This window comes from Narcine bancroftii, chromosome 9 (assembly GCF_036971445.1).
Source record: "Narcine bancroftii isolate sNarBan1 chromosome 9, sNarBan1.hap1, whole genome shotgun sequence".
Classification (NCBI taxonomy): Eukaryota; Metazoa; Chordata; class Chondrichthyes; order Torpediniformes; family Narcinidae; genus Narcine; species Narcine bancroftii.
In genome coordinates this window covers 63,290,381-63,303,949 of record NC_091477.1, presented here as the reverse complement: position 1 = coordinate 63,303,949, position 13,569 = coordinate 63,290,381, and the positions used below count along the sequence as shown (strand labels likewise).

General features: G+C 43.7%; 1 protein-coding gene across 1 annotated transcript in view; it reads right to left on the bottom strand.

The window, feature by feature from the left end:
• Positions 1-4,168, bottom strand: part of LOC138743706 (serotransferrin-1-like) — a 91,222-nt gene extending 87,054 nt beyond the window's left edge. Inside the window, exon 1 of the mRNA XM_069899330.1 lies at positions 4,047-4,168. Within this exon, the coding sequence (XP_069755431.1) occupies positions 4,047-4,086 (40 nt within the window). The 5' untranslated portion in view covers positions 4,087-4,168. The remainder of the gene's footprint in view (positions 1-4,046) is intronic.
• Positions 4,169-13,569: the final 9,401 nt, after the last annotated feature.

The following is a 13,569-nucleotide window of genomic DNA, read 5'->3' as shown; positions in this document are numbered from 1 at the left end:
AGTTTTTATACTTCTCAAGTACCTCATTTGCTGTGTTGCCTATACCAGCTGTACTATTCTCTCCAACAAGATCCCCAATATCCCTCAAAAATCAACCTATGCCCTCCTAACTTTGCCTTTCATTCTGACAGTAACATACAAACTCTGTACCCTCAACATTTCACCAAATTGTCTCACACAATCTTGGTTAGAAAATTACTTATCCACACATTCTGGATCCTTTTTTGTTTACTCAAAATTGGTCAATTTAGAATCTCAACCTGAAGCCCAGACCTATCCTTCTCCATAATTAACTTTAAACTCATGGCATTATGATCGCTGGACCCAAAATGTTCCCTTACACATACTTCTGTCACCTGTCCTGTCTCATTCCCTAAAAAGAGATCCATGTTGCACTCTCTCTCGTTGGTACCTCTATATATTGATTTAGAAAACTTTCATGAACACATTTGACAACATCCAAGCCATTCAGCCCTTTTATAGAATGGGAATCCCAGTCAATTGTTAAAATCCCCTACTATCTCAACTCTATATTTCCTGCAGCTGCCTCCTATCTCTCTACAGATTTGCTCCTCCAACTCTTGCAATGCCACTCCCCCCCCTTTTATCCCACCACCCCCCCCCCCACATTCATTCATAGAACCATAGAATGCTACTGCACAGAAAACAGGCAATTCACCCCTTCTGGTCTGTGCCAACCATTATTCTGTTACTCCCAATGACCTGCTCCATAATCCTCCAGACCTCTCTCATCCACCTATCCAATTTATTTGTAAACCTTAAGATCGAACCCGCATTCACCACATCAGATAGCAGCTCATTCCACACTCCCACCCCTTTCTGAGTGATGATCCCCTTCATGTTCTCCCTAAATCTTTTCCATTTCACCCTAAAGCCATGTCATCTCATATTTAACTCCCCCAATCTAAGTGAAAAAAGTCTATTTGCATCTATTCTGTCTATACATCTCTTAATCTTGTAAACCTCTATCAAATCTCCCATCATTCTTCTTTGTTCCAAGGAATAAAGTCCTAACCTGTCTAATCTTTCCATCTAACTCAACTCCTGAAGACCAGGGAATATCCTAGTAAATCTTCCATGCATTCTTTCAATCTTATTGACATCCTTCTGTAGTTAGACGACCAGAACTGCACAAAATATTCTAAATTTGGTCTCACCAATGTCTTAAACAACTTCAATGCAACATCTTAACTCCTATATTTAATACTTTGATTTATAAAGGCTAAGATATAAAAGCTTTCTTTACAACTTTGTCCATCTGAGATGTCATCTTCAGGGAACAATGTAGCTCCTTTGCACTCTTCAGTTCCCTACCATTTATCTGGACATTTAAAATCTGGAAAGCTTCAAAATCCATCAAGTGGGGAGAGAGGCGGCAGCGCGAGTCAGGAGGGCAGAGACCGGTAGCACGAGTCAGGCAGCCAGAGACCAGTAGAGTGAGTCAGTCGGGTGAGGGGGGGAGACCGGCAGCGCATTGGGTGGGCAAGAGGGGAGTCTGGCAGCACGAGTCGGGAGGGCGAGGGGGCGTGGTGGGAGATGGCAGAGTGACTGGAAAGGGGTGGGGGTGGGTTTGGCAGCACAATTTGGGTGGGCTTAAATCTGGCTTTCCAAAATCCGGAAAAATCCGAAATTCGGTGCACTCTGTCCCCCAAGGGTTCCAGATAAAGGATCATATACCTGTGCTGTGTATGCCCTAAATGGATCACCTCATACTTGTCTTCATTAAACTCCATTAGCCATTTTTTGGCCTATTCTCCCAGTTGGTCCAGATCCCTCTATAAGCTTTGAAAATCTTCCTCACTGTCCATGAAACCTCCTGTCTTTGTGTCATCAGCAAACCTGCTGATCCAATTTACCACATTATCATCCAGATCATTGATATTGTCCCAGCACCGATCATTGAGGCACGCCACTAATCACAGGCCTCCAGTCTGAGAAGTAATCATTGCATCTGAAGCAAAGGAAGCTGTCAGTCCTGCCCCTCTGGCAACCAATTTTCATTAATGGCCACAATTTCATAATTCCACATGCCAATCCATGCTCTAAGCTCATCTGTCTTTCCTACAATACTCCTTGCTTTGAAATAGATGCACCTGAGAACATTTTCCACCACATAAAACCTGATGTCTTCTGATGTTACATGGAATCTTCACTTCATTGTTTTTCTCCACTTCTCTATCTGCTCTGGCACTCACGTTCCCATCACTAAGCAAATCTAGTTTAAACCCCTCAACTGCCACAGCATTAGCCCTAGAAAACCTACTTACAAGGGTATGTCCCCCTCCAGTTCAAATGTAAACCATCCCATCGAAACAAATCCCACCTTCCTTGGAAGAGATCCCCATGATCCCAAAACCTGAAGCCCTCCCCCCTGCACCAGATCTTTAGTCAAATGTTAAGCTGCATAATCCTCCTATTTCTAACCTCACCAGCAAGTGGTATGGGTAGAAATTCTAGATCACAACCACAGAGCTTCTGTCTTTCAACCTAGAGGCTAACTCCCCAAATTCTCCTTGCAGGACCACCTCACCCTTCCTACCTACATCATTGGTTCCTAAATGGACCACGACTTCTGAGTGCTCACCCTCCTTCCAGAGAACAGTGTGAACTTGATCCGAGATATCTTGGACCCCAGCACCAGGGAGACAACATACCATCCGGGATTTTCGATCCCTTCCACCAAACCTTTTATCTGTCTCCCTAACTATGGATCCCCTTTCACTACAGCTCAGCTCTTCTTCTCCCTTCCCTCCTTAGCCACCGGACTGTGCCAGAGACCTAATAGCCATGGGTTGTCCATGGTAGGTCATGTCCCCAACATTATCCCAAATGGCATATGTTATTGATGGAGATGGCCACAGGGGTGGCCTACACTGCCTGCCTGTTCCCTTTCCCTCTTCTGACTTTCACCCATCTACCCTCCTCCTCCCTCCTAAGTGTGACAGCATCCATGTAACTACTGCCTATCTCCCCTTCAACCTGCCAAAGGATTTGGAGTTCACCCAACCCCAGCTCCAATTCTCAAACTGGATTTGTTAGGAGCTGTAGCTGGATGCACTTCTCGCATATGAAGTCATCAGGAATACTGCTGGCTTACCTGATGACCCACATTCTGCAAAGTGAGCAGCCATAGCTGCCATACCCACTGCCTATCTCTCAAGGAAAAATAATATATAAGATAAATAAAACCTGCTCTTACTCATGCCTATCTGGTGAATCCTTTTTGTTCCTCCAATAGGGTGGCCCTACTTACTTCAATTCCTGCACCACATCCTCAGCCTCTTCTCACCGAAACCTCTTGAGACAAAACACACTCTGACCTATACCACTCCGACAAAGACTGCACCCTCATATTCCTCATACAATCATATAAAACATATGAATGGGTCTAAATTTGACTAGCAAGCTATGTCACATTTAGATCTAGAGTTGAGGAAGGACAACGCGAAGAATATCCCTCCGTAGGTTTCTCCTCATTCTCTGCGAGCCTGTGACTGACTTTCTTTCTGTCTACATCTGCATATCTCTGAAAGTCAATCTTGAAGAAGTCATGAGTCTATCCAGCTTTTCTAGGCTGAATATGAGAAAGCCCGACATTGAATAATATCAGTTTCTCATTTTGCTACTGCAATAAAATTAACACTGTCATTCAAAGTTTAATGTATTGCAGAAAATATCAGGCTCAATTATTCTGTAATTACAATTTCCCATAAAACATCCTATTAAAAGAAAAATAGAAACAAATTAAGTTAATTACACCTAGATAAACAAAAGGCCATGTTTTAATTAGTGTATCCTTTCTCTCATAAATCTTTCCAGTTCAGTTATGATCTGTCCACTTAAACTTAATCTTATTTCTAAAATCCCCAGAAAAATTGCTGTGAATCAATAACCAAAAAGACCCGGTTACACATTATTGATTGTTTCAAGTTTGTTTCGTTAATTTAAAAATGCCCAACAATGAAATTATATAATTGAAAAATATGTTCATATAAACTCCTTCAAAGTCAATGTTTAATACTCACAAATTATTCCAGAAAATATCACAGTGAAGAGCAAAGTCATTTTGCCAAACTGAAGATTGAGAGAATAGAGAAGTTTTGTGACCTTGTCACAAACCTGCAGTGAGCAGTTTGAGACAGAATTTCTGAGCTGCCTTCCCACCTTTATAGTGCTTAGAAGTTGCTGTGTTAGCAGAATGAGAGATAAGACTGATGTTGACTTGTTTGGATTATATTAGAGAATCTATCTAAACTCACCCCACATTTAATACAATCAACTCATCTTTGTTTGATCCAGAAGGATTGCAGAATAGAGCAAAGTGCAAACTGAGAGAAGCCCAAGAATCATTTGTCCCCAGAACATATTTTTTCAATTATATAATTCCATTGTGGGGCATTTTTAAGTTAGCAAAGTCAAATGGATCATGAAAGTAGCAGAGCCTAGGAAATCAAAGAAATGATTTTACCTCATTTGTTGGCTGTACTCTGCCAATACTACATTGAACCTCCTTATGGGACTGAGAAGTTTTATTTGTTCCACTTAATCAGCTGTTTCCTTAATTTTATTTTGGACATACCACACAGTAACAGACCCTTCCAGCCCATGAACCCATTCCGCCCAAGTACCCCAATTTGCCTACAACATAATGGGTGGAACGGTTGGCATAGCGGTTAGCAGAATGCTGTAACAGCGTCAGTGATCGCAACTGGGGTTCAAATCCTGTGCTGTCTGTAAGGAGCTTGTACGTTTTCCCCATCTCTGCGTGGAATTTCCCCAGGGGATCTGGTTTCTCCCACTCTTTAAAACATACTGGGGGTTGCAGGAGGGGGCAATTGGTCTGCACGGGCTCATGGGCCCAAAAGGGCCTGAAATTTTTTAAAATATTAAACCCACGTACATTTTGAAAGGTGGAAGGAAACTGGAGCCCCTGGGGAAAACCCTTGCTGACACAGGGAGAACATACAAATTCCTTACAGACAGAGGCAGATACAAATCTGTAATGGCATCTTTCTAAGCATGATGACACCAGCATTGAACAGAAGAGTGTTAAAATTTCTGGGTTCTAATGCTTTGTATTATGACGGGGAAATTTTATTTTCAATAAGCCACATAAAGAAGATCTTTCTGTTCCTTGTTGTTTCGGATAAGTCTTTTCTTAATATCACGTTGCTCAAAGTGACTGCTTTATTTTTTTCTGTCAGTTCATCTTTTTCACGGATTGTACAATGGGATGATAAATCAACAAACTTCTTTCATATTTATCGTGCGACGATCATATCAGCTATATTTTCTGACTTTTCTCATTGTTTTCATGTTGGTTCCTTTTTTTCTTCTTGCTGCCTTCTTCTTGTGTCCGTGAGATGCCTAAATTCCTTGGCTTTCCTCTTTGTAAATAATGTGCACCCTTGATTTAAGACTTCATTATTCTACAGATGCTCATTGTGGATGAGACAGATCAGAGGCTGTTGCTATTCAATCAGTCGATTCACCAGGAACTAAATTCAGCTTCTCTTCATACCTTTAAAATTATGCACCACCAAATGCATTTAGAGAGCAACAAAAAGGTTATTTGAGATTTGAAGGTTTGAAAACTTGCCATGGGCCTCACACATTCACCTTTTATCTTAACAATGAAGATCATGGCTGGATGCAGACGTCCGTGCACTTCTCAGAGTTAGTGATGCTGCCTTTGGGAGAGATAACAGGATGACACCAAGATCAGTCAGGACTGACCTCTCCCAGGCAATACAGAAGGCAAAGCATGCGTACACAGAGAAGATCTACAGACAGCAGTGCAACACTGGTGAAACGAGGCGCATGTGGCAAGGGATCAAAATAATAACAGACCACATGATAACATTGCAATTCAAAGGCAATGGTGCCTCCCTTTCGGACAGACTGAACATCTTCTGTGCATGAGAAGAGTATGCTGGCATCAAAGTAAGCTTAGTCTCCCCTGATGAACAGGCCACTTGCATAATCATGTCCAAGGTGAGGAAAACCCTATCCAAGGAAAACCCACTCAAGCCGGTGGGATCAGACCACATATCTGGTCGGATACAGAGGAATGTGCAGACCAACTGATGGAGATCCTTATGGACATCTTCAATACATCATTGCAGTAGTCCATCATCCCTACAGATTTCAAGACCAAAGTGGGGTACAGTAACTGAGCTCCATCATTATAAAATGCATCAAAGCGCACCTTCCACAGACACTGGACCCATTTCAATTCACATACAGACAGAACCATTCCACTGACAATGCTATAGCCTTGTCCCTTCATTTCATCCTGTCCCACTTGGGTTGGTAGCAGAATGTCAAGCACCATCACACTGAGCACTGGTGCACCTCAGGGTTATATGCTCAGCCCACTCCGGTTCTCTTTACTTATCAGGATGGTGCAACAGCGATCACACTTCCTGAGAAGACTGTCAGCCACCATCCTGTCAACTTTCTACAGGAGTTCAGTTGAGAAAATCCTGGCTTCCTGCATCACAGAGTAGAGCATTAGATCAGAAGTCAATCCTCAGGGCTAAAAGAGGGGCAGAGAAGATCACTGTGTTCCACTCCTCCCCCCCCCACATCGAAATGATTTACTGGGATCATTGTCTAAAGAGGGCTCACAGAATCCTATTGGGAAGGGTATACAGGAGTATCAGAGCCAGAACCACCAAGCTAAGAAATAGCTTCTTCCCACAGACTGTGAGACTGTTGAACGACTGACGAACTGCTCATACAAACCCTCCACACCTCTACTACCTATTGAACAATAATATTCATTTATTTTAATATTTGTATATATAATAAGCACTGTGCATATGTATAGTTTGTCTGTATGTGTGCTATATGTGTATGTGTTTTTGCAGTATTTTACTTGGGTGACAAAGATCTCAGGACTCAAGGAAATTCTAATGATTCTCAGAGACCATCGCTGTGCTCCTCTGGACCAATAAACATTCCTGGGAGGTTTAGTAGTTCTTAGCTTGTTAAGAACTCTGTTTGCTTCTCTATATTCTTCCAGATTAGAATTCCCAAGAATGTCCTGATCATGAATTTGAATTTATGAAGCCTCTAGTTTAAAATATCATTAGTCAGGTTGATGGATTTTTTTAAAGAATTATGAGGCACAGGCAGGTCAATGGAGCTGAGTCCACAGCAAGATCAGCCGTGATCTTGTGTTTCCCTTTTTATTGCTTGTATTTCTTTTTTGTGAAGCGATATAACAATAAGGCCTTTGGGGGTATTTTTCACGGCACTAAATAACTGATTTTATTTTCATTTATTCACGAATCTCCTGCAAACTGCATCCAGAAAGAATATCCATCAGATATTAAAGGTTACATAAATAACTTTAACTGTTGAAAAAAAGACAAATCATGGCCTGAATCTCCAAGCTATTGCAGAGTCATTCCCATCAGGGGTGCAGTACTAATTTTTTAGGAGAAGGAATGTCAAGGAGGTGCCCAGAGCTGTCCCAGAGGTGCCTGAATCTACCCCTTGAGGTGCCCAGAGCTGTCCCCTGAGGTGCCCAGAGCTACCCCCTGAGGTGCCCAGACCTGTCCCAGAGGTGCCTGAATCTGCCACCTGAGGTGTCCAGAGCTGTCCCAGAGGTGATAATCTGCCCCCTGAGGTGCCCAGAGCTGTCCACTGAGTTGCCGAGCTGTCCCAGAGGTGCCCAGAGCCGCCTGTGGCGCTCCTGTGAGTTCCAACTGCCTGTCTCTCACCTATGAAATCAGGAAAGTCTGATCTGGAAAATTATAGCAGAACTTTACAAAAAGGGGAAATATATATTCATCTTAAACCATCATTATAAAATAATAAAAACACCACATGTGACAGAAAATTCTAAGCTTCAATTAATGTACATGACAGAGTTAATTGTGGCAATGCAGATTTTCAAATATTTACTGATCATTGCAGCATCGATAGCTCCTGGTTTTGCAATATTTATTGAGAATATATTGACCTTGCAGCAGCTGGGAAGTTGCAACAACCTGTGATAAAAGTTAACTGGAGACACACAGGAGAGTTCAGGAATGCTAGACTCTGAAGCGAAACAAACTCTGCTGGTGGAACTCAATGGGGAGAGGGATGGACCTCCTCTTGTTCTCAGCTTTCACCCCACCAGCCTCCACATTCAGAGGATCTGCCATCATTTCCACAAACTTCAACCTGGCCCCACCACCAGATAGATCTACCTCTTCCCACCCCACTTCTCCTTCTCAATCCTTTGGCCACCCCTCCCGCCCCACTTCTCCTTCTCAATCCTTTGTCCACCCCTCCCGGCCCACTTCTCCTTCTCAATACTTTGTCCACCTCTCCCAGCCCACTTCTCCTTCTCAATCCTTTGTCCATCCCTCCCGGCCCATTTCTTCTTCTCAATCCTTTGTCCACCCCTCCAGCCCCACTTCTCCTTCTCAATCCTTTGTCCACCCCTCCTGTCCCACTTCTCATTCTCAATCCTTTGTCCACCCCTCCCACCCTACTTCTCCTTCTCAATCCTTTGTCCACCCCTCCTGCCCCACTTCTCCTTCTCAATCCTTTGTCCACCCCTCCTGTCCCACTTCTCATTCTCAATCCTTTGTCCACCCCTCCCACCCTACTTCTCCTTCTCAATCCTTTGTCCACCCCTCCTGTCCCACTTCACCTTATCAATCCTTTGTCCAACCCTCTCCCCACTTCTCTTTCTATCCTTTATCCACCCCTCCCACCACCCTTCTCTTTCTCAATCCTTTGTCCACCCCTCTACCTTCTCAATCCTTTGTCCACCCCTACTGTCCCACTTCTCCTTCTCAATCCTTTGTCCACCCCTCCTGCCCCACTTCACCTTCTCAATCCTTTGTCCACCCCTCCCACCCAACTTCTCCTTCTCAATCCTTTGTCCACTCCTCCTGTCCCACTTCTCATTCTCAATCCTTTGTCCACCCCTCCCACCCTACTTCTCCTTCTCAATCCATTGTCCACCCCTCCTGTCCCACTTCTCCTTCCCAATCCTTTGTCCACCCCTCCTGCCCCACTTCACCTTCTCAATCCTTTGTCCACCCCTCCTGTCCCACTTCTCCTTCTCAATCCTTTGTCCACCCCTCCCACCCCCACTTCTCCTTCTCAATCCTTTATCCAACCCTCCCACCACCCTTCTCCTTCTCAATCCTTTGTCCACCCCTCCTGTCCCACTTCTCCTTCTCAATCCTTTGTCCACCCCTCCCACCCCACTTCTCCTTCTCAATCCTTTGTCCACACCTCCTGCCCCACTTCACCTTCTCAATCCTTTGTCCACCCCTCCCACCCAACTTCTCCTTCTCAATCCTTTGTCCACCCCTCCTGTCCCACTTCTCATTCTCAATCCTTTGTCCACCCCTCCCACCCTACTTCTCCTTCTCAATCCTTTGTCCACCCCTCCTGTCCCACTTCACCTTATCAATCCTTTGTCCAACCCTCTCGCCCACTTCTCTTTCTCAATCCTTTATCCACCCCTCCCACCACCCTTCTCCTTCTCAATCCTTTGTCCACCCCTCTACCTTCTCAATCCTTTGTCCACCCCTCCCACCCTACTTCTCCTTCTCAATCCTTTGTCCACCCCTCCTGTCCCACTTCACCTTATCAATCCTTTGTCCAACCCTCTCGCCCACTTCTCTTTCTCAATCCTTTATCCACTCCTCCCACCACCCTTCTCCTTCTCAATCCTTTGTCCACCCCTCTACCTTCTCAATCCTTTGTCCACCCCTCCTGTCCCACTTCTCCTTCTCAATCCTTTGTCCACCCCTCCTGCCCCACTTCACCTTCTCAATCCTTTGTCCACCCCTCCTGCCCCACTTCACCTTCTCAATCCTTTGTCCACCCCTCCTGCCCCACTTCACCTTCTCAATCCTTTGTCCACCCCTCCTGCCCCACTTCACCTTCTCAATCCTTTGTCCACCCCTCCCACCCAACTTCTCCTTCTCAATCCTTTGTCCACCCCTCCTGTCCCACTTCTCATTCTCAATCCTTTGTCCACCCCTCCCACCCTACTTCTCCTTCTCAATCCTTTGTTCACCCCTCCTGTCCCACTTCTCCTTCCCAATCCTTTGTCCATCCCTCCTGCCCCACTTCACCTTCTCAATCCTTTGTCCACCCCTCCTGTCCCACTTCTCCTTCTCAATCCTTTGTCCACCCCTCCTGTCCCACTTCTCCTTCTCAATCCTTTGTCCACCCCTCCCACCCCACTTCTCCTTCTCAATCCTTTGTCCACCCCTCCTGTCCCACTTCTCCTTCTCAATCCTTTGACCACCCCTCCTGTCCCACTTCTCCTTCTCAATCCTTTGTCCACCCCTCCTGCCCCACTTCACCTTCTCAATCCTTTGTCCACCCCTCCCACCCAACTTCTCCTTCTCAATCCTTTGTCCACCCTTCCTGTCCCACTTCTCATTCTCAATCCTTTGTCCACCCCTCCCACCCTACTTCTCCTTCTCAATCCTTTGTCCACCCCTCCTGTCCCACTTCACCTTATCAATCCTTTGTCCACCCCTCTCGCCCACTTCTCTTTCTCAATCCTTTATCCACCCCTCCCACCACCATTCTCCTTCTCAATCCTTTGTCCACCCCTCTACCTTCTCAATCCTTTGTCCACCCCTCCCACCACACTTCACCTTCTCAATCCTTTGTCCACCCTTCCTGCCCCACTTCTTCTCAATCCTTTGTCCACCCCTCCCAACCCACTTCGCTGTGACTCCTGGTATTTACTGCTTCAACCAAAGGAAATGCTTACAGCTTGTTTCCTCGTTCTCTTTCTCTTGCAGTTTGATGTACATGTTTCTTATAAATCTTTTAATTATCATTGTGTCTGTAATTACATATTCAAAATTGCTTTCTTCTGGTAACCTCAGCCTGCTTCCTAATTTGTCTTTCAAGTAGGTTTTCAGTTGGTGGTATGGAAACATTGTACCATCAGTTATACCATATTTGTCCTTCATTTGTTCAACAGATATTATTTCCCAAAAAACAATTTTCTATTCTTTTGATCCCTTTTCTCTCCCATTCTCTAAAGGAAAGGTTATCTATTGTGAAAGGGATTAGTTGATTTTGCGTCAATATTAATTTTGGTAGTTGATAATTTGTTTTATTCCTTTCAACGTGAATCTTCTTCCAAATGTTGAGCAGATGGTGCAGTACTGGTGAATTCCTATGTTGCACCAGCTTTTCATCCCACTTATATAGTATATGTTCAGGTACCTTCTCCCCTATTTTATCTAGCTCTAATCTGGTCCAATCTGGTTTTTCCCTTGTTTGATAAAAATCTGATACGTATCTTAATTGTGCTGCTCGATAATAATTCTTAAAGTTTTGTAGCTGTAAGCCCCCTTGTTTGTACCATTCTGTTAATTTATCTAGCGCAATCCTTGGTTTCCCCCCCTCCCCCCATTCCATAAGAATTTCCTTATTATTTTCTTTAGCTCCTTGAAGAATTTCTCTGTTAGGTGAATTGGTTACGATTGGAATAGGTATTGTATCCTTGGGAAGTTATTCATTTTAATGCAATTTACCCTTCCTATCAGTGTTAGTGGTAAGTCTTTCCAATGTTCTAAGTCGTCTTGTAGTTTCTTCATTAATGGCTGATAATTTAGTTTGTATAGATGGCCTAGATTATTATCTAGTTGTATACCTAGGTATCGGATTTGCCATCCCACCCCACTTCTCCTTCTCAATCCTTTGTCCACCCCTCCCACCTTACTTCACCTTCTCAATCCTTTGTCCACCCTTCCTGCCATCTAAATGGTGATTCTTTCTTAAACTTTGTGAAATCCGCATTATTCATTGGCATTGCTTCACTTTTATTTGCATTGATCTTGTACCCCCAAACAAAAATGGGAACAAGATCTAAACATAAAGATTAAGAATGAAACATGGGAAAAGCTATGCTCCGGAACTATGAGAAATACATTAAACATGAGGTTACACATGATACAATATAATTGGTTACACAGGCTATACACCACGCCCCAAAAGTTAAATATATGGGACCCAACAGTATCAGACAGATGTTTTCGCTGAAAGAAGGAAACGGGAACAACAGTACATGCAATTGGGGCATGTGAGAAAGTGGAAAAGTTTTGGGAAGATCTAAACCAGGTATTAAATAAAATCACAAGAAGCAAAATACCAAAAAATCCAGAGATCTTCCTTCTAAGTAATATAAGAAGTAAAGAACTTGGACTCGATTTGGATGGAGCACCAAAAATTTTTATTATGATAGCCTTAGCTGTAGTAAAAAAATGTATTATGTCAACCTGGAAATTAGAAGATAGCCTGAGAATACAGCAATGGTACATAGAAATTAATAAATGTATTCCATTGGACAAAATAACATATAATTTAAGAAATAACATCACAATATTCAAACAAATTTGGGAACCGTACATGGAACACAACAGAGAAGTCCTAAGGTGGACCTCCACCACCTAAAATGACAGAAGGAGAAGAAGACGAAATGAACTGACCCAGTATGTAAAAGTAGATGACACAAATTTCTTGTTTATTTTCATTGTGTGATGACATTGTTTAATGGGTTTAATGTATTGTATATGTTGAACGTTGAGTGGGTGGGGAGGGGGGTGAAGGAGGGAGGGAAGGGAGGGGGAAAAGGGGAGAAAATGACACTGTGTATATTCAAGAGGGAAATGTTTGTGTGTATTTTGGTCAGTATGGTTCATAGTGTGAAAAATTAAAAATTAAAAAAAAACCCAGAGGAAATGCAACACTTGCTCTTATATCTTCGCCCTGACCATCATCCAGGCTCCCAACCAGCCCTTCAATGTGAGGCAAAGGTCAACCTCATCAACTGCATTCAGTGCTCGCGATGTATGCTCCTCTATTTTTTTAAAATTTAGACAGATAGCAGGGTAACAGGCTATTTTTGCCACCCAATGGCACCAATTAACCTACGTTTTGAACGTACATCAGTGAGGCAAAATGTAGACTTGGGGGCCATTCCATAGAGCATCTACATTCTGTCCACAATGACCATCCTGAGCTCCCTGTCACTGGCATTTCAACTCCCCTTCCAATTCCCATTCCAGTCTGTCTGTCCCTGTGCCTGCTTCACTTCCAGAGTGAGGTCTAATATAAACTGGAGGAACACCTGCTCTTATTTTACCTTGGCAATCTACATCCCAATGATGTGAACATAAAATGTTCTAATCTTAGGTAATGAGTCCCCTCTCTCTTTTCTATACTACTTCTGCTCTTCCCCTTTCTCCCCCTTCTCTTTGTCCCCTCTCCTATCCAGACCCCTCCCCTACCCATTCTCATCTATCTCCCTTGATTTCACCCACCCACCCCCACCACCACTACCTCCATCTCACCACTTGATTCTTCCACTCTCCCCTCTCCTCATCTCTGAAAGCCATCCAGCCAGTAAGCAAACTCATCGGCGGCATCTGGGGACAGAGGATCGATCAGGACCAAACTCGGCTTGAATAGCGCATCCATCTTCTTGTTATAAGCGATAAAATTGTGGCGCGATTAAAAGCTCTCACAACTGGATGGAAAACACACGCAATTATTAGC